The 26,564-nt window shown below is 40.5% G+C and overlaps 1 protein-coding gene across 5 annotated transcripts in view; it reads left to right on the plus strand.

Moving 5' to 3' along the window:
• Positions 1-19,270: 19,270 nt before the first annotated feature.
• The window catches only part of AKR1D1 (aldo-keto reductase family 1 member D1), a 67,524-nt gene continuing 60,230 nt past the window's right edge, over positions 19,271-26,564 (plus strand). Inside the window, exon 1 of one of the 5 annotated variants that reach the window (XM_058297434.2) lies at positions 19,271-19,486. In XM_058297434.2, the coding sequence (XP_058153417.1) occupies positions 19,394-19,486 (93 nt within the window). In that variant the 5' untranslated portion in view covers positions 19,271-19,393. The remainder of the gene's footprint in view (positions 19,487-26,564) is intronic. The other 4 variants (XM_058297433.2, XM_058297431.2, XM_058297432.2 and 1 more) reach the window with 4 other exon arrangements.

Genomic DNA, 26,564 nt, shown 5'->3' on the forward strand with positions numbered 1-26,564 from the left:
GGAAATTGGAGGGCAGACACTGAAGCAAAAAGAGCAGCACGGGAGGGATCCCTATCTGAGGACCTGGTCACTGCCCTCATTTTGCAACCTCTTAATTATCAGAAACTCCAGTATACATTGCCTGCTCTCATCCCACAGTCTCTGAATCACCAGGAGCTGCAATATACTCAAGCTGAGAGAGTGGATAATCTCTGAGGGCAGGACAAAAGGAGTGAATGGGTAGTAGACATTGCCCAATCACAGAATAGTTGTGCCTTGAATATTAGCCACAACTGTAGTTCAGGACTATCACAAAAACACACACTTGGGAAAAAACCATCCTGTAGAAGTGTTAGAAAGATTCTTCTACATCCCAAGTCTAGTCACTATCACCCATGCTGTATGCCAGTGGTGCGTGACATGTGCAAAGAATAACACTTGTCAGGGACCCACAGGAGAACCAGTAGTCCATGAATTGGTAATATGCCTCTCAAAGATCTAGTAGTTGATTTCACTGAAATGCCATGATCCAGAGGCTACAAATACCTCCTAGTCCTCGTTTTCACCTCTTCTGGCTGGGTGGAAGCCTTCCTCACTCAGTCTGAAAAGGCTGAAGAAGTGGCCAAAGCTCTACTCAAGGAAGTCATTCCTTGATATGGGCTACCCTCTCAAATGACTCTGACAACGGACCTGCCTTTGTCCCCCAAATCACTTAAGAGTTTGCCAAAGCACTGTGCAGCCAATGGAAACTGCACACTGCTTACTGTCCTCAAAGCTCAGGAAAAATAGAGCTAATGAACCATACAATAAAGACTTCTAATGGCAAAATTTGCCAAGAAACTGGGCTAACATGGGTGCAAGTACTCCCGAGTGCCCTCTTCCAAATTTGACCCAGTCCAAGCCATAAGCTAAGCCTAACCCCTCATGAAATCCTCTTTGGGAGGACCCACCCACTTAAAACGAGATATAGAAGGTGTGACGGTTAGGCTATTGTTTCAACTCGGCCAGGTAATTGTGCCCAGTTTTTTGGCTAAGCAAGCACTGGGCTAACTGTAATACAAGGGCATTTATGGACTTTAGTTACCATTGACTTTACTGCAGTGGTAAATCATAGATAGCTGGTTATAATTACATTAATCAGGGAGATTGCCATTAGCAATGAGTGACACTTAGCCTGATCAGTTGAATGCCTTAAAAGGGGAAGTGATTCCAGCATTGAAAGGGAATTTTCCAGTTTGTCTGGACAGCCAACATCTCCCAGAATTCATCAAGAATCTTCATTGAACTTTCGTTGGGCTTACGGTTGCAGCCTGCCTGTGGAACCTGGACTTCTGCATCCCCACGGCTGCATGAGAAACTCTGATAAATCTCTTACTATCAACAGATATCCCTTGTTGATTCTGTTTTCCTAGAGAACCCTGACTAATACAGCGTGGTACCAGGAGTGGTTCTTGAGGAAGAGACTTAAACATGGGGTGTCTTAGGTGGTTCTGGGAGTTTTGCAATTGTCTCTCTACCCTAATTGGACCCAAGGGTACTGATGACTCCCTTTCCAGTAATGAAGAGGCTGCTAACAGTCCATGGCATGAGTTGACAATCAAGATACACAAAATAGCGTCACTGGATACCCCTACTGCCATGCTTATAAGAAGCAATGATCTGGGTGAGAGAGTTTTCAACACCTTAACAGAGTTTTATGGAGTCAAATGGTATAATGATGTTGGCTGGCTCCTCTAGAGTCTCTGGATACTGTTACAAAAGAAAGAGATGAGTTAAAGACTTCAAATTGAAACCTAAACATTGAATGGATGATGCAAAATTCTCTATATATGCTCTGAAAGAAAATCTTGTCTTCTGTAGCCACAGGCCTAAAATATCTGAGAAACAAACTCAGACTTTCATTGTATGAGTAGCAGAGTTACAAAGGAAACTAAAATCTCAACCCCACAGGGTTTCTGCAGTTAAAGTGAAGGCATTGCTTGGAAAAGAGTGTAATCCAGAGAATTGGGATGGAGACATATGGGATGATGATGATATTGATGGAGACATTGGAACCCTCAATTCTGCTGAGACTTTACCAGATAAGCCTGCCATGGCCTGCCCTGTCCCTACCACACTTTGTCAACCTTGTATCATCCAGCCTCCAGCCTGTTCCAGGGAGTCTGAAATAACTGCCAGCCCTGAGGTTGGTACCAGCCAAACTGAAGATTGCCCTGCCCAGCCTCCAGCCTGTCCCAGGGAGTCTGGGCCTTTTCCCAGCTCTGAGGCATGTACCAGACAAACTTCAGCATGCATTGCCAAGCCTCCAGTCTGCCTTGAGGAAACTGCCTTCCAACACCTGCCTGAAGAGATTAATCCTGTCTCACCAGAAGAAAATGCAAGGGACTACCTTGAGGACAGTAGCTTGCAAGGCATTTCTAATCCTTCTCCTTAACCACCCCCACCACCTCTCTTGTCTTTAAGACCTATTACTAGACTAAAATCACAACAAGCCCCCAAGGGTGAAATACAAACTGTGACTCATGAGGAAGTAAGGTATACTCAGAAAGAACTGCATGAGTTTTCCAACTCATATAGACAGAAATCAGGGGAACATATGTGGGAAAGGATACTAAGGGTATGGGATAATGGTGGAAGGAATATCAAGTTGGATCAGACTGAATTTATGGATATGGGCTCACTAAGCAGAAATTCTGGATTTAATGCTGTAGCTTGAGGGGTTAGAAAGGGCTCTAACTGTTTGGGTGGCTAATTGAGACATGGGCCAAAAGATGGCCTAGCATGTCTGAGGTTGAGATGCCCAATTTGCCCTGGTACACGGTAGAAGAGGGAATTCAAAGGCTTAGGGAGATTGGAATGCTAGAATGGATTTACCATTTGAGAGCTGCCCACCCACCCCTAGAATGTCCAAAAGACACACCTTTACCCAGGACTATGAGGAATAAATTTGTAAGACTAACTCCATCTTCCCTGAAGAGCTCTGTGGTTGCTCTTCTCTGTAGTCCAGATATTACTGTAGGGAGGCTGTGATGGAATTAGAATCCTTAATCATTATGGGAATGATTGGATGTCAGTCTGGTAAAAGTCAAGTATCAGCAGTTAATCACAAAGTCAAGGTGGACATGGCTGCCACAAGGAAAGGCAGATTCAAAGAAGCACTCAAATAGTCTGAGTCACGTAGAGTTATGGTGTTGGCTAATACATCATGGGGTACCTAGCAGTGAGATAGATGGGCAATATACTAAATTTCTTTGGGGTCTGTATAAACAGAAGAGTTCTGGGTCAAGCGAATGAAGCCCTAACTCAAACTACAGATGCAGAGAATCACGGTCCCTTAATCAATTCTCAGACCTGAGACTGTTTACAGGCCCAGAGCCGCTTGAATGAGGAGGCTTCCCCAGGTCTCCTTGGGGAAGGATCCTATTAAACTGCCCAAAATTTATACTCTTAATGTTCTTACCACCTTTCCCCAAGGAGATCTATGGCCTTTTACCAAGTACCTGTGCATTGGGGAAAAGGAAATGATCAGACATTTCAGGGATCATTAGACACTGACTCAGAAGTGACATTAATTCCAGGAGACCCAAAACATCACTGTGGTCCACCAGTCAGAGTAGATTCTTATGGAGGTCAGGTGATTATGGAGTTTTCACTCAGGTCCATCTCACAGTTGGTCCAGTGTGTCCCCAGACCCATTCTGTGGTTATTTCCCCTGTTCCAGAATGCATAATTGGAATAGACATACTCAGTAACTGGCAGAATCCCCACACTGGATCCCTGACTTGTTGAGTTAGGGCTACTATGGTTAGAAAGGCCAAGTGAAAGCCACTGGAACTGCCCCTACCTAGCAAAATAGTAAACCAAAAGCAATACTGGATTCCTGGAGGGATTGAAGAAATTAGTGCCACTATCAAGGATTTGAAGGATGCAAGGATGGTGATTCCCACCACATCCCCATTTGACTCTCATATTTGGCCTGTACAGAAAACAGATGGATCTTGGAGGACGACAGAAGATTATCATAAACTTAACCAGGTGGTGACTTCAATTGCAGCTGCTGTCCCAGATGTGGTATCATTGCTTGAGCAAATCAACACATACCCTGGTATCTGGTATGCAGCTGTTGATTTGGGGAATGTTTTTTCTCAATTACTTTTAGTAAGGACCACCAGAAACAGCTGGATTTCAGCTGGCAAGGCCAGCAGTATACCTTCACTGTCCTGCCTCAGGGCTGTATCAACTCTTCAGCCCTATGTCATAATATTGTCTGCAGGGATCTTGATCATCTCTCCCTCCCACAAGACTTCATACTGGTCCATTATATTGATGATATCATGTTGATAGGACCTAGTGAGCAAGAAGTAGCAAAGACTCTAGACTTGTTAGTAAGGCATTTGCATGAGAGAAGATGGGAGATAAATCCAACTAAAATACAAGGTCCTTCCACCTCAGTGAAATTTCTAGGTTTCCAGTGGTGTGGGCTTTGTCAAGATATCCCTTTTAAAGTAAAGGATAAGCTGTTGCATCTGGCTCCTCCTATGACCAAAAAAGAGGTACAGTGCATAGTTGGTCTCTTTGGATTTTGGAGACAACACATTCCAATTTGGGTGTGCTACTCTGGCCCATTTACCGGGTGACCAGAAAAACTGCTAGTTTTGATTGGGTATTGGAACAAGAAGAGGTTCTGCATCAGATCCATGCTGCTGTGCAAGCTGCACTACCACTTGGTCCATTTGTTCCAGCAGATCCAATGGCACTGGAAGTTTCTGTGGCAAATAGAGATGCTGTCTGGAGCATCTGCCTTTGGCAGGCTCCTATAGGAGAATCACAACGCAGAACCTTAGGATTTTGGAGCAAAGTCATGCCATCCTCTGCAGATAACTATTCCCCTTTTGAGAAACAGCTTTTGGCCTGCTACTGGGCCTTAGTAGAGACTGAATGCTTAACCATAAACCATCAATTTACCATGAGATCTGAGTTGCCTATCATGAGATGGGTATTGTTTGACCCACCAAACCATAAAGTGCACAGCAGTACTCCATATAAAGTTGAAGTGGTATATACAGATAGGGTTCAAGCGGGTTCTGAAGGCACGAGTACATTACATGAGGAAGTAGCCTAAATGCCCATGGTCACCACCCCTGCCATGTTACCTTCTCTTTCCCAGCCCTCAGCTTTGGCCTCTTGGGAAGTCCCTTACAATCAGTTGACTGAGGAAGAGAAAAATCAGGCCTGGTTTACAGATGGTTCTGTACGATATGCAGGTGCAACCGAAAAGTGGACAGCTGCTGCACTTCAGCCCCTTTCTGGGGCATTCCTGAAGGACAGTGGTGAGGGCAAATCCTTCCAGTGGGCAGAACTTTGAGCAGTGCACCTTGTTGTTCATTTTGGTTGGAAGGAGAAATGGACAGAGGTGCATTTGTACACTGATTCATGGGCTGTTGCCAATCATTTGGCTGGATGGTCAGGTACTTGGAAGGAACATGATTGGAAAATTGGTGACGAAGAAGTCTGGGGAAGAGGTATGTGGATAGACTTTTTTGAGTGGACAAAAATCATGAAAATTTTTGTGTCCCATGTGAATGCTCACCAGAGGGTGACTTCAGCAGAGGAAGATTTTAATAATCAAGTGGATAAGATGACCCACTCTGTGGCTAAGGCTCAGCCTCTTTCCCCAGCCACTCCTGTCATTGCCCAGTGGGCTCATGAACAAAGTGGCCATGGAGGTAGGGATGGAGGTTATGCATGGGCTCAGTAACACAGACTTCCCCTTAGCAAGGCAGTCTTGGCTAAAGTCACTGTTGAGTGCTCAATCTGCCAGCAGCAGAGACTCACACTCTGCCCCGATATGGCTCCACTCATCGAGACGACCAGCGTGCAACCTGGTGGCAGGTTGACTACATTGGACCACTTCCATCATGGAAGGGCCAGCAGTTTGTTTTAACTGAAATAGACATACTCTGGATATGGGTTTGCAGTTCCTTCATGCAATGCTTTTTCCAAATCTACTATCCATGGACTTACTGAGTGTCTTATCTACTGCCATGGCATTCCACACAGCATTGCTTCTGATCAGGGAACCCATTTCACAGAAAATTATGTGTTTGAATGGGCACATGCCCATGGAATTCACTGGTCTTACCCATGTTCCCCAACACCCTGAAGTCATTGGATTGATAGAATGACTTCAATTATGAAGCCAACTAGGTGGCAGTACCTTGCAGGGCTGGGGCAAAGTTCTCCAGGAGGCTGTGTGTGCTCTAAATCACCATCCACTCTATTGTGCTGTTTCTCCCATAACCAGGATCCATGGATCCAGGAATCAAGGGGTGGAAATGGGAGTGGCACTCAGAGAAAGAGAAAACTTATCAATAGTTCAGCAAATGATCAGCTTAGGAAAAACGCTACAAAACCTGCATCACTGGATCCAAGAAAGGACCCCCATTAGCTTAAGCAGCTCCATACACCCATACAAATCAGGAGATGCAGTCTGGGTCAAAGACTGGAAATCAGCTCCACTAACTCCTCGATGGTGAGGATCCTATCTTGTCATTTTATCCACCCCCACTGCAGTTAAAGTACCTGAAATCACCCCATGGATATACCATAGTTGGGTTAAGCGAGCTGCCCCAGATTCCTGGACCTGTATTCCAGATACCCACAACTCAACCAAACTCATCTTGCCAAAGAACAAAACGCCGAGTCCTGCTCCAGTCACACCCCAGAAGCTGACTGGTCCACACACAGCTGAAGGTTGAGGACGGAGCACCAAGCTCTCCTCCAATCAAACTCCAGAAGCTGACTGGTCTATACATAGCCAAACAGTAGGAATCTGGTTTAATCCCAGTTACAATGCCCCTTCAGTTATTTTCCCTATTCCTAGCCCTGACCCTCCCTTGGTCCCAAGTCAGCACCACAGAGTGTAAGCCATGTATGCAAGAAGTGTGAACGGGGACCCATGTCAATACTACATTAATATACTATAGCCATTACACCTGCAAGGGCCAGATAACCACTTGCCAGTTTCAGGGAATCTCCTATAGTGTCTGTAATGTATCCAGCCAAATAACCTGCTATGACCCCAAGCCCCCAACAGTGTTGGAATAATAGCCAGCATAAAGCATGCTGGAATATTTGACATGACTACTTTAAATAGAAATGTGTGCAGTTTGGCATGGAAATAAATGACTAAGAAAGAAGTCAGTGAAAGGAGACGGTGGCTTCTTGTGCCTCATTGTGTGGGTACATGTTAAGATCAATGTGCATAGTGTTTGCCAAGTTTTTAATTATAGCTTTGCTAAATAGAGCATTGTTTAGAATTGTACAAATACTATGACTTTGTACAATAAAGTTGTCAATAGCATTTGCTCTGATCCCCTGAACCCCAGTCTGCATGATTTTTTCATTTCTTCATGAGTCACACAACAGTTTCCCATAAATGGGAAATAATAGCCTTTAATCAAGATGGGGAGCTACTTAACTCTACCCCAGTCACTAACCGGACCAATGAGTGTCCCTCCTATTTGATGCATGTCAGGTTATAGACTCCAGGATACCATGGAACACCAACTGGAGGACTCAACTGGGAGCAGGAATATACTCATAACAATAAGTATTTGTGTGCTCCAGAAATGAAAATTGCAGCCCAAGGTGGGTGCTTCTGGTGGAAATACATAGGTACATACTACTGCCCTTACTGGTCCTGTGTCACCTGGACTACCTGGGACACAGACACAACTAGACAAACAGCTGTTGTCATCAAAGGAACGGCCTCTACTAACTGTCACGTGGTTATCCTTAAACCTCACCATCCTTAACCCTGAATCCTGGCAGACCCAGGGAGCCCAAATGGGCCTCTGCTTTGATGGTAAAGGAGTAGACCCAGGAGCCTATATCTGGATTGGGTATCAGGAACACCCACTCACAAGTAAAGTCCACTCTGTGTTCCACTCCTTCTATGAAGAAATGGAAAGACACTTTTCCATTCCACAGGTAGCAAAAAAACTCTTTGTAAACCTAGCTGAGGTAGTAGGGGCAGCCTTAAATGTCTCCTTATGCTATGTATGTGGAGATACTAATATGGGAGACCAATGGCCCTGGGAAACTAGAGAATTCAATTATAGCCAACCATATAATGAAACTGGCCTCCCGAGATGGTATGCAGCCCCTACAAACTTCTGTCATAGGAAAGTATTGTGCTTCAAGGGTATGCCTAAACTCCTCTATATCTGTTGGAAACCTAACATGTATGGGAGGAAGATTCCAAAATCACACCACCAATACAATGGAGCCTTGAGGAACATGGAATGAATCTGACCTCATTTTCATAAATCATACTTTCCCCTAATTAATCACAGTGTGGAACTCCACTGCAAAGGACCCCTTTACTGCCCCAAACAGTCTGTACTGGATATGTGGGAAGGTCACATTCCAAGAACTTCCCCAAAATTGGTGTGGTACTTGTATGCTCAGTACAATAAAACCCTCCTTCTTCTTCATTCCCTTAACAGAAGGGAAAGGGCTGAGCCAACCAGTATATCAAAACATAAGAGAAAAAAGGGCTGTCATTACCTGGGGAAATGATGAATGGCCCCCTGAGCATATAGTCCAGTACTATGGGCCAGCAACTTGGGCAGAGGATGGCATGTGGGGTTATCAACCCCCTATCTATATGCTAAACTGAATCATCCACTTACAAACTATGGTAGAAGTAATAACCAATGAAACCACCCATGCTTTATACTTACTAGCCCAACAGCAAACTAAATTCAGAAACACTATCTATCAAAACAGTCTGCTTTTTCCTTTCACGGCCATTGCTGAGGCGACAGCAGCCAAAATGAAGTTCAGTCCCTTTGTGACCTCTGATCAGAGCAAGAAATATAAAAGGCCTTTCAATGCACCTTCCCACATTCGGAGGAAGAGTATGTCTTCCCCTCTTTCCAAAGAGCTGAGACAGAAATATAATGCTCAATCCATGCCTATCCGAAAAGATGATGAAGTTCAGGTTGTATGAGGACACTACAAATGTCAGCAAATTGACAAAGTAGTCCAGGTTTACAGAAAGAAATATGTCACCTACATCGAATGGGTGCAGTGGGAGAAGGCTAATAGCACCACTGTCCATGTGGGCATTTATCCCAGCAAGGTAGTTATCACTAGGTTAAAACTGGATAAAGACTGCAAAAAGATCCTCGAACATAAAGCCAAATCTCACCAAGTAGGAAAGGAAAAGGGCAAATATAAGGAAGAAACAATTGCGAAGATGCAGGAATAAAAGAATCTTATGCACAAGTTCCATTAAAAACTGCTAAAATGAAAAACAAAAACCGTCTCACCCTAGACTATCTCCTGGCAGCTGAAGGGGGAGATTGCTGAAAGTTCAGTTTCTCTAATTGCTGCAAACTTAGACAGCACCAGAAAGGTTATCAATGAAATTATAAACAGAATGGTAAAAAGTGCTCATGTTCCAGTGCAAACCTGGAATGGATGGAATTTAAGTAATCCCTTTGGAAACTGGCAGTCAATAGCAGACAATTTCAAACTTCTGGTGGGAATAATTGCTTTCCTCATAGGAGCATTCACTATACTTCCTTGCCTCCTCCCTTTCATTGTAAGCAGGATACACACCCAAATAAGTGGTATAGTAAAAACTCAGACAGCTGCCCATCTCATGGCTCTATATACATACCAGTCAGTTCAGAGAGACTCCAACAATAGCAATGCTGAAGCTTAACAACATTAAGGAGGCATCAAAGGGGGGAAGTAATATGGCCTGTGCATGAATTCAAACATATCTGATTTTACATCCAAGTATGCCTAGTTCCTGGAAAGCTAGTTAAGTGATTTGACTCTATAGGCTTTGAATATTCAGGGAGGATGCAGATTGAATGTGTATTCGAACTTATATCCAGACAGATTAGGGGTGATAATGTTAATTCAAGCTTGCCTGAATGTGAGCAATATGTTAATTCAAACCTACCTGGTACTCAAACAAACACTTAAAATTCTAAGAAACTAACAAAGAAAGTCCTTTTTGCAAAAAAATCACTGCTTGACTAACCCACTTCTATATCCTCTGTATAAAAGGAACCTAGAAATCCTATTCAGGACTTGGTTTATTTGGACAGAAGTCAGCTGGGCCCAGCTGGCTGTCAATGAATCTTCCTTCTCAGAGATTTCTCATGTCCTGACCTTCAAGACCATGATCACCTGACTTCTCTCTGCCATAACACTCCCATCCCTGAGATATTCGATAAATATGATGTGGAAGCTTGGGTGGAGGCTTTTAGTCCTTGAGACTCTGAGTCCCCTGTTTCCATCTTTTACTAATTCTTGTGCCTCTTAAGTTCTGTGGTGCCTCCTGTTTAAGTTGTTCCTTTGTTGAGCTGGTCTCAACATAACATGACAAAAATACAAAATTGTATTCAATTAATTGAAATTTTAATAGATATCTTCTTAAAGGGTTTAAAATTTTGACATTTTCATATTTCTACGAGTCATAAAACAATGATTTAGTGAAAATTGTGACTTCCAGATTCTTAATTAGCTTGGATCTTAAATAAAAGCTAAATTGAGTTCATTAATAAATTGTATTTGAATGCCTGGCCAATATATTAGTAAGAAAAAGATACAAAAATTAGTCACTGAACAGTTTAACTTACCCTTTTCTCTTTGCATGGCTATAGATTAAGTATATATGTAAATGCCTTTGGATTATGCTGTATAATATGTTTGTTTTTGTTTTTTGCCATTTTATATTTGAGATGAATGATATAAAATATTTGTTAACAAAAAAATAACAAAACACTTCTTGGTTTCCTGTCATTGAGTTTTCTCTGTGTCTGAAGAAAGCAGAATTGGTTACTCTGGTTAAATGTGATAATGTAAATGATTGGCTATTCTAAGTAAAATAGATAACAGAAAAAAATACAAATGCAGAGACAACATAATACATATGAATTGTTTATTTATCAGGGAAGCAGTTATTTTAAAAAATGGTAAATTCAATATGATAAACATCACTTTATTTAATAAACTTATAAGTTAATTATATATTGACTGAAGTTAAAAGTGTTGCATTTATTATCTATTTGTATATTTATATATCTCTGTATGTAATAAATTCTTACATATAAAGGAGTATTAACAAATCCTTTACAACAAATCATTATATGAATGGTGAACAATTTTGCCTTTTCAAATCTAGGCCCCAAAATCATGAAAATAAAATATTATGGAAGATAGAGTTGAATTACAGCTGGACTTGAGAAGCTCTATCTTTTAACTCTGGGTCTCCTGGATTTTTTTTTTTCTTTACTCTTGGCCAAAATAAGGGCAATCTTATGATATGTTACCTAAAGGGTGAAATTCCCCTGGCAATCTGTCCATAACCCCCAAGGTAGTTTTTAAGTGATGGTGAGCAGCTGGATCAACCAGTTAAGTTAGATGGGTTTGAATTTGTGGCCAAAAGACACAAAAAAGCCTCACTGGGTACTTCTGGTTTTGAGTTCCATTCCATCTTGAGATTCCTCACACAGATATTGGTGTTGCAATTGGGAAATACGGTGTGGTCTTTGTGCATATATGGACCCTTGGGAGCTTGAGCTTTGATGTCACCGTGTGGACCTTCATGCTTGCCTGCATGCTCTTGCTGCACTAAATCCTTCACCTCTAAATCCAAGTGTTACCAGTCTATACTCTGAGGAGCCAGGTGAGTCCTTCCAAATATTCCAACTTGAGAATCTTTTCAGTTAAAATGTTTTTTAAATTCCTAGAATTTATTTTTTAGAGCAGTTTTAGGTTTACAGAAAAAACAGAGCAGAAAGTACAGAGAATTCCTATATATCCTCTGCCTTAGTTTCCAAGGGCTGCCATAACAAGTACCACAAAAATGGGTGGCTTAAAATAATAGAAATCTCGTCTCTCAGCTCTGAGGCCTAGAAGTCTGAAATAAAGGTGTCAGAAGGGCTATGCTCCCTCTGAAACCCATAGGGGTGAATCATACCTTGCCTCTTCCTATCTGCTAATAGTTTGCCAGCAATCCTTGGTGTTCCTTGGCTTGTGGCTTCAGCATTTCAATATCTGCCTCCATAGTCACTTAGCCATCTTCTCTCTTGTCTGACTTCGTCTCTTCTCCCCTTCCTAAAGGACACCAGTAATATTGGATTAAGGGCCATATTTCAACTTAACCAGTTCCATCTATAATGACCCTATTCCCAAATAAATTCATATTCATGGTATTGGGGTTAGGGCAAAAGATTTTGGGAGACATCGTTCAAGCAATAACATGCCACTTGTATATAATTTCCCCTATATTAATGTCTTGGATTAATGTGGTATATTTGTACAATTGATGAACCAATATTCATATATTATTATTAATTAAAATCCATAGTTTAGATTAGGGTTCACACTGTGCATTGCAAGTTTTATAGGTTTTGACAAATGCATGTCATATGTCCATTACAGTATGGTATAGAATTGTTTCACTGTCCTAAAAATGCCCTGTTCTCCACCTATTCTTCCCTTCTCCCTTCCCCTGAGTCTCTTGCAACCATTATCTTTTTATTGTCTCTATAGTTTTACCTTTTCCAAAATGTCATATAGTTGGAATCATACAGCCTTGTTGGAATCGTATGTATGCTATGGAATCATATGTAGCCTTTCACACTGGCTTCTTTCCCTTAGTAATATACATTTAAGGTTCCTCATGGTTTTTTGTGTGTGTATGGCTTGATAGCTCATCTCTTTTTATTGCTGCTATAAACATTTGTGTGGGGTTTTTTGGTGGACCTAAGTTTTCATCTTTTTTGGGTAAATACCACAGAACATGATTGCTTGGTCATATATTAAAACTATATGTAGCTTTGTAAGAAATTACCCGATTGCTTTCCAATGTGACTGTATAATTTTGCATTCCATCAGTAATTACTGAGAGCTTCTGTTGCTCCATATCCTCTCCAACATTTGATGTTGTTTTGGAATTTTGCCATTTTAATAGATATATATGGTATTTCATTTTTATTTGAATTTATGATTCCCTAATGACATGATGTTGAGCATCTTTTCATTTGCTTATTTGCCATCTGTGATGATTAGGCTAATGTATCAATTCAACCAGGTAATTGTACCCAGTTGTTTGGTCAAGCAAGTACTGGGCTAATTGTAATACAAGGACATTTATGGACTTTAGTCCCCAGTGAGTTTACTGTATAGATAGCTGATTACATCTACAGCAACCAAAAAGATTGCCATCAGCAAGGAGTGACACTTTATCTAATCTTATGAATGCTTTAAAATGGGAAGCGATTTCAGCATTCAGAGAGAATTTACCATTTTGTCTTTGGACAGCCAACATCTGCAAACTCAAGGACCTTCATTGGACTTTCACCAGAGCTCCTGGTTTACAGCCTGCCTGCAGAACCTGGTCCTGTGTACCCCACAGTCATGTGAGAGACTCTTATAAAATCTCATACTATTTACAGATATCTGCTGCTGATTCTGTTTCCCTAGAGAACTCTGACTAATACACCATCTGCATACATTCATTGGTGAGCTGCCCTTTCAGATCGTTTGCTTATTTTTTAATTGGGATGTTCATTTTCTTAGAGTTGAGTTTTTAAGAGATCTTTGTATATTTTGGACACAAGTCTTACACCAGGTATGTATATTTTCTCCCAGTCTGTGGCTTGTCTTTTTATTCTCTTAATGGGGTCTTGCAGAAAAGAAGCTTATAATTTTAATGAAGTCCAACTTACCAGTTTTGGGGTATTATATTCCAAGAGTCATTCCCAACCCTAGATTCCCCTAGATTTTCTCCTAAATTATCTTCCAGATGTTTTGTAGTTTTGTGTTTTATATTTAGGTTTATGATCCACTTTGAGTTAATTTTTGTTCAAGGTATAAGGTCTATATCAAGGTACTTTTTTTCTGAATGTGGATGTCCATTTGTTCCAGCACCATTTGTTGAAAAAACTATCATTTATCCATTAAATTGATTCTGTTTCTTTGTCAAAGATCAGATGACTATATTCGTGTGGGTCTATTTATGGGCTCTCTGTTCTGTTCCATATGATATCTTTTTATGACTAAATTAACACTGAGTTTCCTGGAAAAACCACTAGGAACCACAAAGATTTATTTTAAAAAATAAAGCCAAAACAATCAGGTTTGGTCAGCATTCTCCAAATTTTAATTAATTCAGAACTATTGGGGGGAACCCTTTTGTTTTATCAAACTTAAGATGAAAAGAAAAAAAACCTGATTAATCAAAATAAAAATTCATCATCTCAACTTAATTATATATAAGTAAAAGATATTAATTTAAATATATATCAACAATTGTATACTTTTCAGGTTAAAAGAAACATATCCATGTTTAGTAAAAAGACCAAACATATAGGTCATAAATACTATACCAGACCCAGCTGGATTTTTAAACACATTTTTTGAGACCTGGGTTTGGTCATCTAGGCACCTGGATGAACAATCTTTTAAAAATAATTTTTTTTCTGGTAATTGCCTGTACTACAGTTGGTCAGTGCATCCTGTCTAGATTCATAAGTGCTATTGTATAGCCACTTTAACATCAGATCATTCAACAACTCATTCTACAATAAAAGAATCAGAAGGCACTAACTCGTGTCCAACTTAGAGGCAACGAAGCAACATTCTCCTGATAACTTTCTTAAAAGGAGAATTATAACAATGAGAAAATGTAGACATCAAAGATTAATGTCTTACAGACTGACTTTGTCCTTGGCCAAAAATGAGAACTAAGGAAAAAAAAAGCAACCTTGACATCAAAATCTACTAGCTTGTAGCTGGTCTGGTTTTTACCACTAAGCAATGGTGTGTCCCTACTGAACATAAATAATTCCACAGCATGTCAAGATCAGTTGAAGACTTTTCATGATCATGATAGACAAGAAATAACCAAGTCCACCCTATAGTTATGCCTGAACAGAGACACTATGGAATTACAAAAATGACTAAAATTTCCTACTTTAGCTGACATAATCACTGCTACATTTTCTCCAATAACAATTCTAGTCACACTCTATTCCTTCTGCCTTGTAAATTAAAATTATTAGCATCTCTATTCACTCTATTGCCCCTCCATGATGGCAACAAAAAACAAAAAACAAAACTCAAACTTACCCCAAATCACCTACATAAGCCCAGTTTCTACAAAAAGCCTTTCCTAACTTTCTCTTAAGACATCCCATCTTTTCTGATGGTGTGCAGTTTTCCTTGATGCAGGAAGCTCATAAAACTAACTTAATTTGATTACAGGTATGTTCCTGGTATGCCCACTTTCACCAATTCTATTCATTATAAAGAAACTTCTAGCCAGAGCAAGTAGGCAAGGAAAAATAAAAATAAAAGATAGCCAAATTGAAAAAAAGTAATAAGTTATCTCTATTCACAGATGGCATGATCTTATACAAAGAGAATCCTAAAGAACACACACAAAGTAGAAGGAATAAACTTCAGTAAAGTTGCAGGATACAGGATCAGCATGCAAAACTCAGCTGTATTTCTCTAGTCTAGCAATGAACAATTTGAAAATGAAATTAAGAAAAATTGCAAGGGGTTGATGGTGGGGTAATATATGGGAACCCTGTATGATGATTCTGTTTTTTGTAAGTTCACAATTTTTACTATACACTTATTGTTTATAGATGTTCATTTATGAATGATAAACTTCAACTTTTAAAAGTTTAATAAAAAAGAATAAAATACTTAGGAATAAATTTTTAGCCAATGAAGTGCAAGACTAGTACACTGAAAATGACAAAATATTGCTGAAAGAAATTAAAGAGGTCAAAATAAATGGAAAGACATCCTTGTTCATTGATTAGAAGAATTAGTATTGTAAAGTTAGCAAAACTACAAAATGCGATCACAGATTCAGTGCAATTCCTACCACAATTCCTATGATCATTTCTGCAGATATGGAAAAGCTTATCCTAAAATTCATATGAGGTTGCAAAGAACTTCAAATAGCTAAAACAAGCTTGAAATGGAAAAGCGAAGTTAAAGAATTCAACTACAAAAAAGTTACAGTAATTAAAACAGTGCGGTCTTTGCACAAGAGCAGACATAAAGATCAATGGACTAGAAATAAGTGCTTACATCTATGGCCAGCGACTATTGACAAGATTGCCTAGTCCTGTTCTTGGAAATGAATTGTCTTTCCAACATATGGTGCTGGGAAATCTGGATATGCATATGCAAAAAAATGAAAGGGGACCCCTATCTCATACGACATACAAATATCAACTCAAATATAAGAAATAAAGCTATAAAACTCCTAGAAGAAAATGTAGGAAAAATATTCAGGACCTTGTATTAGGCAGTGGTTTCTTAGACTTTATACCCAAAGCACAAGTAATAACAGAAAAAATAAACAAATGGGACAACATCAAAATAAAACCTTTTGCACCTCTAAGGACTTTATCAGGAAGTAAAATGACAACCTATACAATGGGAGAAAATATTTAGAAACCACGTATCTGGTAAGAGCTCAATATCCAGAATATACAAAGAAAATCCTACAAATAACTACAGCAAAAAACAACACAATTAAAAGTGGGCAAAAGACTTATATAGACATTTCTCTAAAGAAGACATACAAATGGCCAATAAACACATAAAAAGATGCTCAACATCATTTGCAATTAGAAAAACGCAAATTAGAATGACAATGAAATGCCATTTCACAACCACTATAATGGCTACAGTTTAAAAAATGGAAAATAACAAGTGTTGGATAGGATGTGGAGAAATTGGTATCTTCATACATTATTGGTGGGAATATAAAATGGTGCAGCTCCTGTGGCATTTCCTCAGAAAGTTAAATATAGAAGAATTACCATATGACACAGCAAGCCCACTTCTAGGTATATACCCAAAATAATTGAAAGCAGGGATTCAAACAGATATTTGCACACTGATGTTCATAGTATCATTATTTACAAGAGCCAAAAAGTGGGAGTCCTCCAACTGTCCATCAGCAAATGAATGGATAAACAAAAAATGGTATACATACGATGAAGTATTATTCAGCTGTAAAAAGAAAAGAAGTTCTGATACGTGCCACAAAAAGATAAATATTGCATGTTCTCACTGATATAAAATAATTGGAATAAGCAAATTCGTAGTCAGAAACTAGAATACAGATTATCAGAGGTGGGCATGGAGGTGGGGAATCCGGGACCTCTTTCTTAATTGTTGGTTTACATTTGTGGTGATGAAAAAAATTTGGCAATAAATGATGGTGTTGGTAGTACAATGTTGCGAATGTAATTAGCACAACCTAATCGTATATTTGAAAATGGGCAAAATAGGAAATCTTAGGCTGCATATGGATTACTAGAATAAAAAATTTAATAAGGAATCCAGAGAACTGTACAATTTCAAAGAGTGAAACCTAATGTAAACTCTGGACTACGGTTACTAGTATAATTATATATTGTTTCATCAGTTGTGACAAAGCTACAATGCTAATGCAAAATGTTAATAATAGGGAAAACTGTGGGGTGGTATATGGAAACTCTGTACTATCTGCACAATTTTACTGTACACCTACAACTTTTCTAATAAAAAATTTTAAAAACCAAAACAAACAGCAACAAAGAGGAATAAATATTGATATAAGCAACAACTGGGTGAATCTCAAAGGCAATGTGCTGAGTGAAAGAAACCAATCTCAAAAGATTAAACAGACTTGGCCCAGTGGTTAGGGTGTCCGTCTACCACATGGGAGGTCCGCGGTTCAAACCCCGGGCCTCCTTGACCCGTGTGGAGTTGGCGCATGCACAGTGCTGATGCGCGCAAGGATTGCCCTGCCATGCAGGGGTGTCCCCCACATAGGGGAGCCCCACGCACAAGGAGTGCGCCCGGTAAGAAGAGCTGCCCAGCGCCAAAGAAGTGCAGCCTGCCCAGGAATTGCGCCCTGCCCCCCCCCCCCACTGACGACAACAGAAGCGGACAAAGAAACAAGACACAGCAAATAGACACAGAGAACAGACAACGGGGGTGGGGGGGTGGATTAAATAAATAAATCTTTAAAAAAAAATTACATACTGTATGATTCAATTCATATGATATTTTCAAAAGATAAAACTAGAGTGATAGAGAGCAGATAGTGATTTTCAGGGGTTGGGTTGTAAAGGGGTAGCTTGATGAAGCTCTTCGGAATTGTGGAAATTATCCGTATCCCAATTGTGATGGTTGTTGTATAAATCTATTCATGTGTTAAAATTCACAGGACAAAAAAAATCATAAAAATAAAGAAACATGACTAATCAGTGTTTGTTGGATCAGTTTACAAATTATGTTGAAGACCACTACTGCTTATTTCTTGATGTTCCAGCCTCCTTTAAATAACTATGCATTGTGACTGACCATGTGTACATAAGCAAGAACAACTCTCCTGGAGAGAGGGCAAGTTATTGGACTTCAGAACACTTTCACCATTATAGATCAGTAACCTTTGAAGTTATCAGGTCCAAAGCTCTCATTTTATACTCAGCACCATGCTTTTAAGGGAAGTGTGATAAACATCTGTTTTTTCCCTATTAGCTCCTTCTTTTTCCTTAACAGGCTCCAGACTCTTTCCAGGTAAGATTAACCCCAACTCAAAATCTAGAGATGGTATCTAATTATCTTAAGGCAGTCTATCTTTTTTCCCTCTGACCACTGTGAATAAGTTAGTGATACATAAACGAAAACAGGCGGTCATGAAAAACAAGACTCAGTTTCTGCACTACTCTTTGAGTTGTGGATTAAATGAAATCTCTTTTTGTTTTTTGGTTGGGTTTATACTGTAACCACGTTTGTCCAAAGGCTGCTGGCAATCACTGTTACATGGCAAGGGAGAGATTTTGCTTAGAGTGGCATAAAGACCGAGGAGGTAGAGAAAAAAAGCTAGAGGATAAATAACTCTTTCTCTTCATATCTAACTCATTGTTTCCCAAACTTAGTGGCTGAGAAAATCCCAGTCCCATTGAATTAGAATCTCCAGGAAGATCCTGTGAAACTGCTCCAACCTCACCTGAAGTCAACCCTAAGGCTAGGGTTTTCAGGTACATGACGAAATTCCCTTTATAGTTTAAGAGAATTTGAGGCCAACTGAATTTGTTCCCTTTTATTTTTTATTTCAGTCTTTACTTTGCAGTTAAGTAACCTGAGCTTTTATGGGATATTTTATTTACATACCTCTGAAGATGTTCAAAGGACAACCTCTGTGAGTATTTATTGGAAGAAAAACATTGATAAAACTCCTCCCTCTGACCTGCCTTTCTTTCATTACATAAACCCTCAGACACTTTTTGAAGAAGAGGAAATCTCCCTATGGTGTTCCATTGCACTCATAGAAATTTGGATCCTCAGAACTCTCTCCAAAATGTACTTCAGTGCTGCAAATCACCGTATACCTCTAAGTGATGGAAACAGCATTCCTATCATCGGTATTGGAACCTACTCAGAACCTAAACTGGTAAACTTATATTTCTCTTTTTAAACTCTTGCCCAGTGTAATTTGTTTATGATTTCAAATAGTTCTCACTGATTTACTTTGTGTAATAATCAAAACCTCCAAGGATTACTGTTTGTTTGATCCGGTATTAAGTCAAAGATTGAACTACACCAGAAAATGTTTACATTCCTTAAAAATTGTTTTACAATAGAGACTGAGACCTTCCTGCTTCTTTTACTGAAATTCACCTGATTGTTGTTTACTGGCTGGTTACTGAGGACCATGAGATTTGTGAGTTTTTGGCTTGTGATTACTTTAAAGTTTTCATTTGAAAATTTTTAGTTAAATCTAACAAACATTAGGTTAGTACCTACCATGTGCTAATGACTAGGTTATAGAATTTTCAAGGAGGAAGAGAAAATATCTCTATTGTCTAGAGATTTTAAAAAACCTAATAGAGAAGTACTCTTTAATATTTAGTTGTAGAGCAATGAAAATAAGGGTAAATGCTATACTATAACCATAAACGGTGTCTTTCTGAAAATACAGAAAGGAGAGCAATTAAATTTGACCATTAAGATTGAAGTGGGGAAGCAGACTTAGCCCAGTGGATAGGGTGTCTGCCTACCACATGGGAGGTCTGCGGTTCAAACCCTGGGCCTCTTTGACCCATGTGAAGCTGGCCCATGTCTGCAGTGCTGATGTGTGCAAGGAGTGCCCTGCCACGCAGGGGTATCCCCCGTGTAGGGGAGCCCCATGTGCAAGGAGTGCGCCCCATAAGGAGAGATGCCCAGCGTGAAAGAAAGTGCAGCCTGCCCAAGAATGGCACTGTCCACACAGAGAGCTGACACAACAAGATAACACAACAAAAAGAAACACAGATTCCCAGTGCCACTGATGAGGATAGAAGCAGTCACAGAAGAACACACAGCGAATGGACACAGAGAGCCGACAACTGGAGGCGGGGGGCGGGGGAATAAATAAAAAATCTTAAAAAAAAAAAAAGATTGAAGTGGGTTTCCTTGTAAGTATAGTAAAGTTTGTGAATATAGAAGAATATTTTCCTGCTTTCCTCACTGTAGTTCAATATGCAGTTTGCCAGAATAAACAGTGGAAGATGTAGAAATGCTACTGAAATTTGTGATATCATATTTGAAGCTAAGTATAAATTAGCTAGGCAGAGAAGAGGGGTCGAAGCAAGGCATTTTAGGCAGAAGAAGCAGTGCAGAGGCACAGGGATACCTAATAAATCCAAGGAAGGTTAAGCCCAGAGTGGCTGGCACATGGAGTTATTGGTGAAGTGTGATTGCCCGAATCTAAAAATGCAAGTTGAGACTGGATTGCAGAAGATCTTGATACAATGCTAAGGAACTGGAATTTCACTGTATAAAAAATAAGGAATCATTTAAAGCTAAGAGCAGAGGAATAGCATCATCGAACTAATTTGCATATAGAACAACACTTATTGCAGTGACGGAAAGCAAAACATCAGGAACAAAGCTTTTGCATTTTAAAATTTTTTAATACCCCAATAATTTTTACCTTAATTTTTCTAAATTAATATGTATTCTATATCTAACCTTTGAACTCATCACTATATTCCAATTTGCTATTAATGGAACCTGGCAATGTATTGGGCCTTATTTTTTAAGAAGTTTTAGATCACAGAGAGGTTCAACAATGGCAGGGGAGGAATACTGGTATGTGATGTTATTGACAGGGGACACATGGTTGGCAGGGAGTTCTCCAGGGCATATATCCAGGGTACATAGAAATGTTTGGATATTTTCATAGTGGTTACAATTAGGGACAACAACTGAGGGAGTGCTGGGTTCCTGGCCAGGGGAGACCTATCACAGTCCCTAGAGGAATGGCAACAATCCCCCAAGTGCAATGGCAAGGACCAGAAAGGAAGGAAGGCCCAACAATGAACCCTTGATGCTAATGACTATGCTTGTAAGCCTGTGCACCTGAAATAAGAGCAAGGCCTAGAGCTGCAGGGTGCCTAAGAGTTACCCTCTGAGAGCCTCTGTGTTGCTCAAATGTGGCCAATCTCGAAGACAAACTCAGCATGTAAATGCATTGCCTTCCCCCCAGCATGGGACATGACTCCTGGGGATAAGTCTCCCTGGTGCTGAGGGATTACTACCAAGTACCAGCTGATGATGCAACTAGAAAATGACCTTGAATAAAAGGGTCAACTCAGACCAGCAGAGTATCTCAGTCTACATATAACACCAGGAGTTTAAAATGCTTTTTGACCTGAATAAAAGGGGGAAATGGAAAGGACAAATGAGTTTATATGGCTATCAGTCTCCAAAAAGAGCCGGTAGGTTATCAGAGGGGTTGCCCTTATGCACACCTCAGCAGAGTCCCAGAGACAGATAAAGTAGATACAACTCCAGGTATTGGTTCTTCTGAGGGCTACATAGATTCACAGCTTCTATGGTCATGGCAGATGGAGTTCTGTGCCATGTCAGTTGGCCCTACTTGGAGTTTGTGTTTCTGTGTGATGGAGCTGGACTCAGATGTGATCTTTGTCCACAAGCCTCTCCGGTTACTTTTACCGGAACTGTAGTTGGTGCTGGGGTTTGGTGTATACCCAGGGGACCTGAATCTCTGGACTGACTATGTGATAGCCAGGCCCTGAGCCTCAACAGACTTGCAACTACTACACTCTGGTTTATTGGACTTACCCCACTCAGCTAACATGGAGGTGTGCGGGCGCGGCTGCTGCTGCTGTTTGGGGCTGCGGCCAGGCGCGGGGCGGCGGAGGGGCCCGGCCGGCAGCGAAGTGCTCTGGGCCTAGGCAGAAGGCCTGAGCGGGGCTCTCGAGGTGTGGAGGACACGCAGTAAGGAAAAGGCTGCGGAGACCAGCTTGATGCGCAAGACAAGTCTGCTTTATTAAGGAAGTGCAGTGGGTTATATAGAGGATGAGGAGGGCGGGGTAGAGCAGGAGGAGTAAGGGCTACGGGGCGGCTGGGGATAGGCAGAAACTTGTGGGTGGACTTGTGGTTTGTGCCGTAAGCTGTTACTAGGGAAGTGGGCAGATTTCAGGTTATGGTGCAACAGCGGTGAAGAAGGTCAACCACCACACCAGAGAGCCAAGAGTGCCTACAACTGAAAGCAGAATTGCATCCAGCATCCATGTGGAGTCTAAGCCCCTCTTGATATAGATGTGGAGTTGACACAACCATTCTAAGGTCCACAGGATGGAGGAATAGAGAATGGATTAGAGTGGACTTATTGATATTCTATTCAGGAACTACTATGATTAGTAATCGAAGAAAATGTGGCATTGGTGTAGAGAAAGTGGCCATGGTGGCTGCTGGGGGTAGGGAGTGGGAGGAAGAGATGTGATGTGGGGGCATTTTCAGGGTTTGGAGTTGTCCTGAGGGGTGCTGCAGGGACAGTTACCGGACATTCTATGTCCTCCCATGGCCCACTGTGTGGACTGTGGGAGAGTGTGGGCTATGGTGTGGACCATTGACCATGAGGTGCAGTGGTGCTCAGAGACATATTCACCAAATGCAATGAATGTCTCATGATGATGGAGGAGATTGTTGTGGGGAGAGGAGTGGGGTGAGGGGGGTGGGAGGTATATGGGGACCTCATATTTTTTTAATGTAACATTAAAAAACAAATAAAGACAAAAAAAACACACAGTAAGAGCACATACAAAAAAGATAGCTCTGGTAACAGAATAGAGAATGGAAAGCAGAGGACGAGGAATAACTATAGAGTGGTAACATTTATATCACAATCACCCATTCCACTCCAAGTGCCAAGTTCCCTGGTTTTTGGTAATGAGAAGGAAAATCACCCCTGGAGCAATTCCATGAGTGCATAACCTTGGTCTCTTCCTCTTCTCACTCCACACATTGTCTCAAGAACCATATGCTAGAGGCACCTTTTGACAACCTAATTTTGCTTAGAGCATAGGTCTGGTCCATATTCTAAAATTCATACAGTACACATTGTCTCTGTATGAACTCATCTGTAGTATTAGCTCCAACCACATATATACAGAACTCCAAAATCTATATTTCCTATTCCATATTGTGCTTGTTATATTTCCCCATATTGCTATGGTCTGGTTACATCAGAACTACATGGGACATTTGTTAAAAATACAGATTCTTGGGCATTACCTCAGATCTACTGAATCTGGATCTTTAGTGGTAAAGCCTGATAATCTGCATTTAACAAGCTCTTCAATAATTCTGATGTATGACCAGGTTTGTGTTCCACCTTTCATAGGCATCTCCAACTCAACATGACAAACTACACTCATCATCTCCCCTCCCATAAAAAAAATACTTCTCCTCCCAGCAAATGGCTCCTGGCGCCTGCTGCCTAGATCCACTGGCTTCATATATCAAGTTAACGCCATCTGGTAACAGATCTTCCAGAATTCTGTTTGATCTCTTTTCCTGAAAAAATTGTAAGATGCAGATTAGTGGGATGAATACAGCTAAAGCTATCTTTATGCTGCAATTTATTTGTCACTAAATGTGAATCACTTTTTCCAAGCTTCCAAGAGCTATCCTGATCGTGTGTTAGCATTGTTTCCTGAAGTCATTGCCAGTGCATTAAACCATGTATCAGAAGATATTTCCATATCAATAAACTCTCATTTTTCGAACTACATGTTCCTCCCCCTCTTGATGCAGTATCCTCAATATCCAATTATATGTACTCTCCTGCTCCTATTGCATGTGTCTAGATCTTGCAGTTCCTTCAATGTATAGTTCTCTTTCTTTCCTTAGCAAGACCAGCAATCCATGATCAGGATATCTTGTGATATCTTCGCCTGGTAGTTAGGAGGAGAGATGAAAGTAGATCCTACTTGGGACATATGTTATTTGCAAGGTAGAGGCCTCTGAATCATTGTCAAGGAAAGAGAGTATACTAGGCTTAAGTGGGGAAGAGTGGCTAACTTCTGCAAACCAAGAGAGTTCAAGGAGATCTCGTATTTCGAGATTCTCAAGTACATTGATCCAGTTATCCCTAACCCAAATCTCAGGATCCTATTTCTTTCTAATCAGAGACATGCCAGGGTTAAGAATTCAACCATGTTTGGAGTTCCACTAGTCTTAATAATCAAGTCTATACCAATGTCACATTGTCTTAATGACAGTAGTTTTGTAAAAAAGCTTGATATCTGGAGAAACATGTCCTCCCACCTTATTATTGTATTTTGTGAGTCTTAGGTTGGTGTATGACAGAGGTGGCACTTTAGAACTATAGGAAAGGAAAATCATTTTAGTAAATGTTGAGATAATTGGGCAATTCCATAGGAAAAATAACCTCTGAGTTTAGAGTTTTCTTTGCTGTAATATTTTAGACTGTTTATTTTAATTCCTTCATCGTTACAAGGATTATTAGATTTCATATTTCAAGTCAAGTTTTGTACGTTTTATTTTTGTAGGACTTTTTCGTAAAGTTGTTCATACTATGCTATCTTTTTAATATTTTAGCATCTATAGTGATATCCTTCTATTCATTCTTTTTTTAATTCTTTATTCTTTTAAATGTTACATTCAAAAAATATGAGGTCCCCATATACCCCCCACCCCACCCACCCCACTGCTCCCACATCAACAACCTCTTCCATCATTGTGGCACATCCACTGCACCTGGTGAATACATTCTGGAGCACTGCTGCATCACATGGACAGTGGTCCACATTGTAGTTCACACTCTCCCCCAGTCCACCCAGTGGGCCATGACAGTACACGCAATGTCCAGCATCCGTCCCTGCAGCACCACCTAGGACAACTCCAAATCCTGAAAATGCCCCCACACCATATCTCTTCTTCCATCTCCCTACCATCAGCAGCCACCATGGCCACCCTCTCCACATCACTACTACAATTTCTTGCCTTACTAATCACAATAGTTCCCCAGCAGAACACCAGTAAGTCCACTCTAATCCATACTCTATTCCTTCATCCTGTGGACTCTGGGAAGGTTATGTCCAGTCACCCTCTACATCAAGAAGGAGCTTAGATTCCACATGGATGATGGTTGCAATTCTCCTGCTTGCAGCTGTAGGCACTCTTGGCTCCTTAGTGTGGTGGTTGACCCTCTTCACCTCCCTGTCAGCTGGCCAGGGTAAGTCCAAGAAACCAGAGGGTAGAAGCTACATGTCTGCTAAGGCCCAGGACCTGGCTGTCACATGGACAGTTCAGAGATTCAGATCTCCTGAGTATACACCAACTCAAACACCAACCACAGGTCCAGTAAAAGTAACAGAAGAGGCATGTGTAGAAAGGTCATATCTGAGTCCAACTCCATCTCACTCAGGAACACAAACTCCAAAGTAGGGCCAACTGACATGGCCCTGAACTCCAGAGCCATCTGCCATGACCATAGCACCTGTGGGTCTCTACAGCCCTCAGGAGAACCAGCATCTGGGTTTCCATCTACCTTGGCTGTCTCTGGTACCCTGCTGAAGCGTGCATAAGCATCACCCCTCTGACGACCTCCCAACTCTTTCAGAGATTCATAGCCATATAAACTCACTTGTCCTTTCCATTTCCCCCTTTTAGTAAAGGTCAAAAAGCAGTTTTTAACACCTGATATTACATGTAGGCTGAGATATTCTGCAGTCTGAGTTGGCTTCTTTATTCAAGGTCTTTTTCTAGTTACATCATCAGCTGGTGCTTGGTAGTAATCCCTCAGTGCCAGAGAAGCTTATCCTCAGGAGTTATGTCCCATGTTGGGGGGAAGGCAATGTATTTCACTCTTACTCACTTTTCACTTTTTACTTTTATTCACTCTTAATATTGAGATATTCATCTTATCTTTTTTTCTTAATCAAGTTGCCAGAAGTTTGTCCATTTGTTTTCTATTTCATTGATGTCTGTTCTTAGCATTATATACTTTCTACTTACTCTACATTTATTTTAGTGCTCTTTTCCAACTTTTTGCTCATTTTCAATCTTTGTTTTTACTAAGAAGTACATTTTAAACCACAAATTTCTCTCCAAGCAATATTTTAACTGCATTCCACAGGATTAATGTATAGTATATGCATTAATGTTCAGTTTCAGGTGTTTTCTAACTTTTATTATGAGTTCCTTTTTGGTTGATA

Source organism: Dasypus novemcinctus, chromosome 5 (genome assembly GCF_030445035.2).
Source record: "Dasypus novemcinctus isolate mDasNov1 chromosome 5, mDasNov1.1.hap2, whole genome shotgun sequence".
Classification (NCBI taxonomy): Eukaryota; Metazoa; Chordata; class Mammalia; order Cingulata; family Dasypodidae; genus Dasypus; species Dasypus novemcinctus.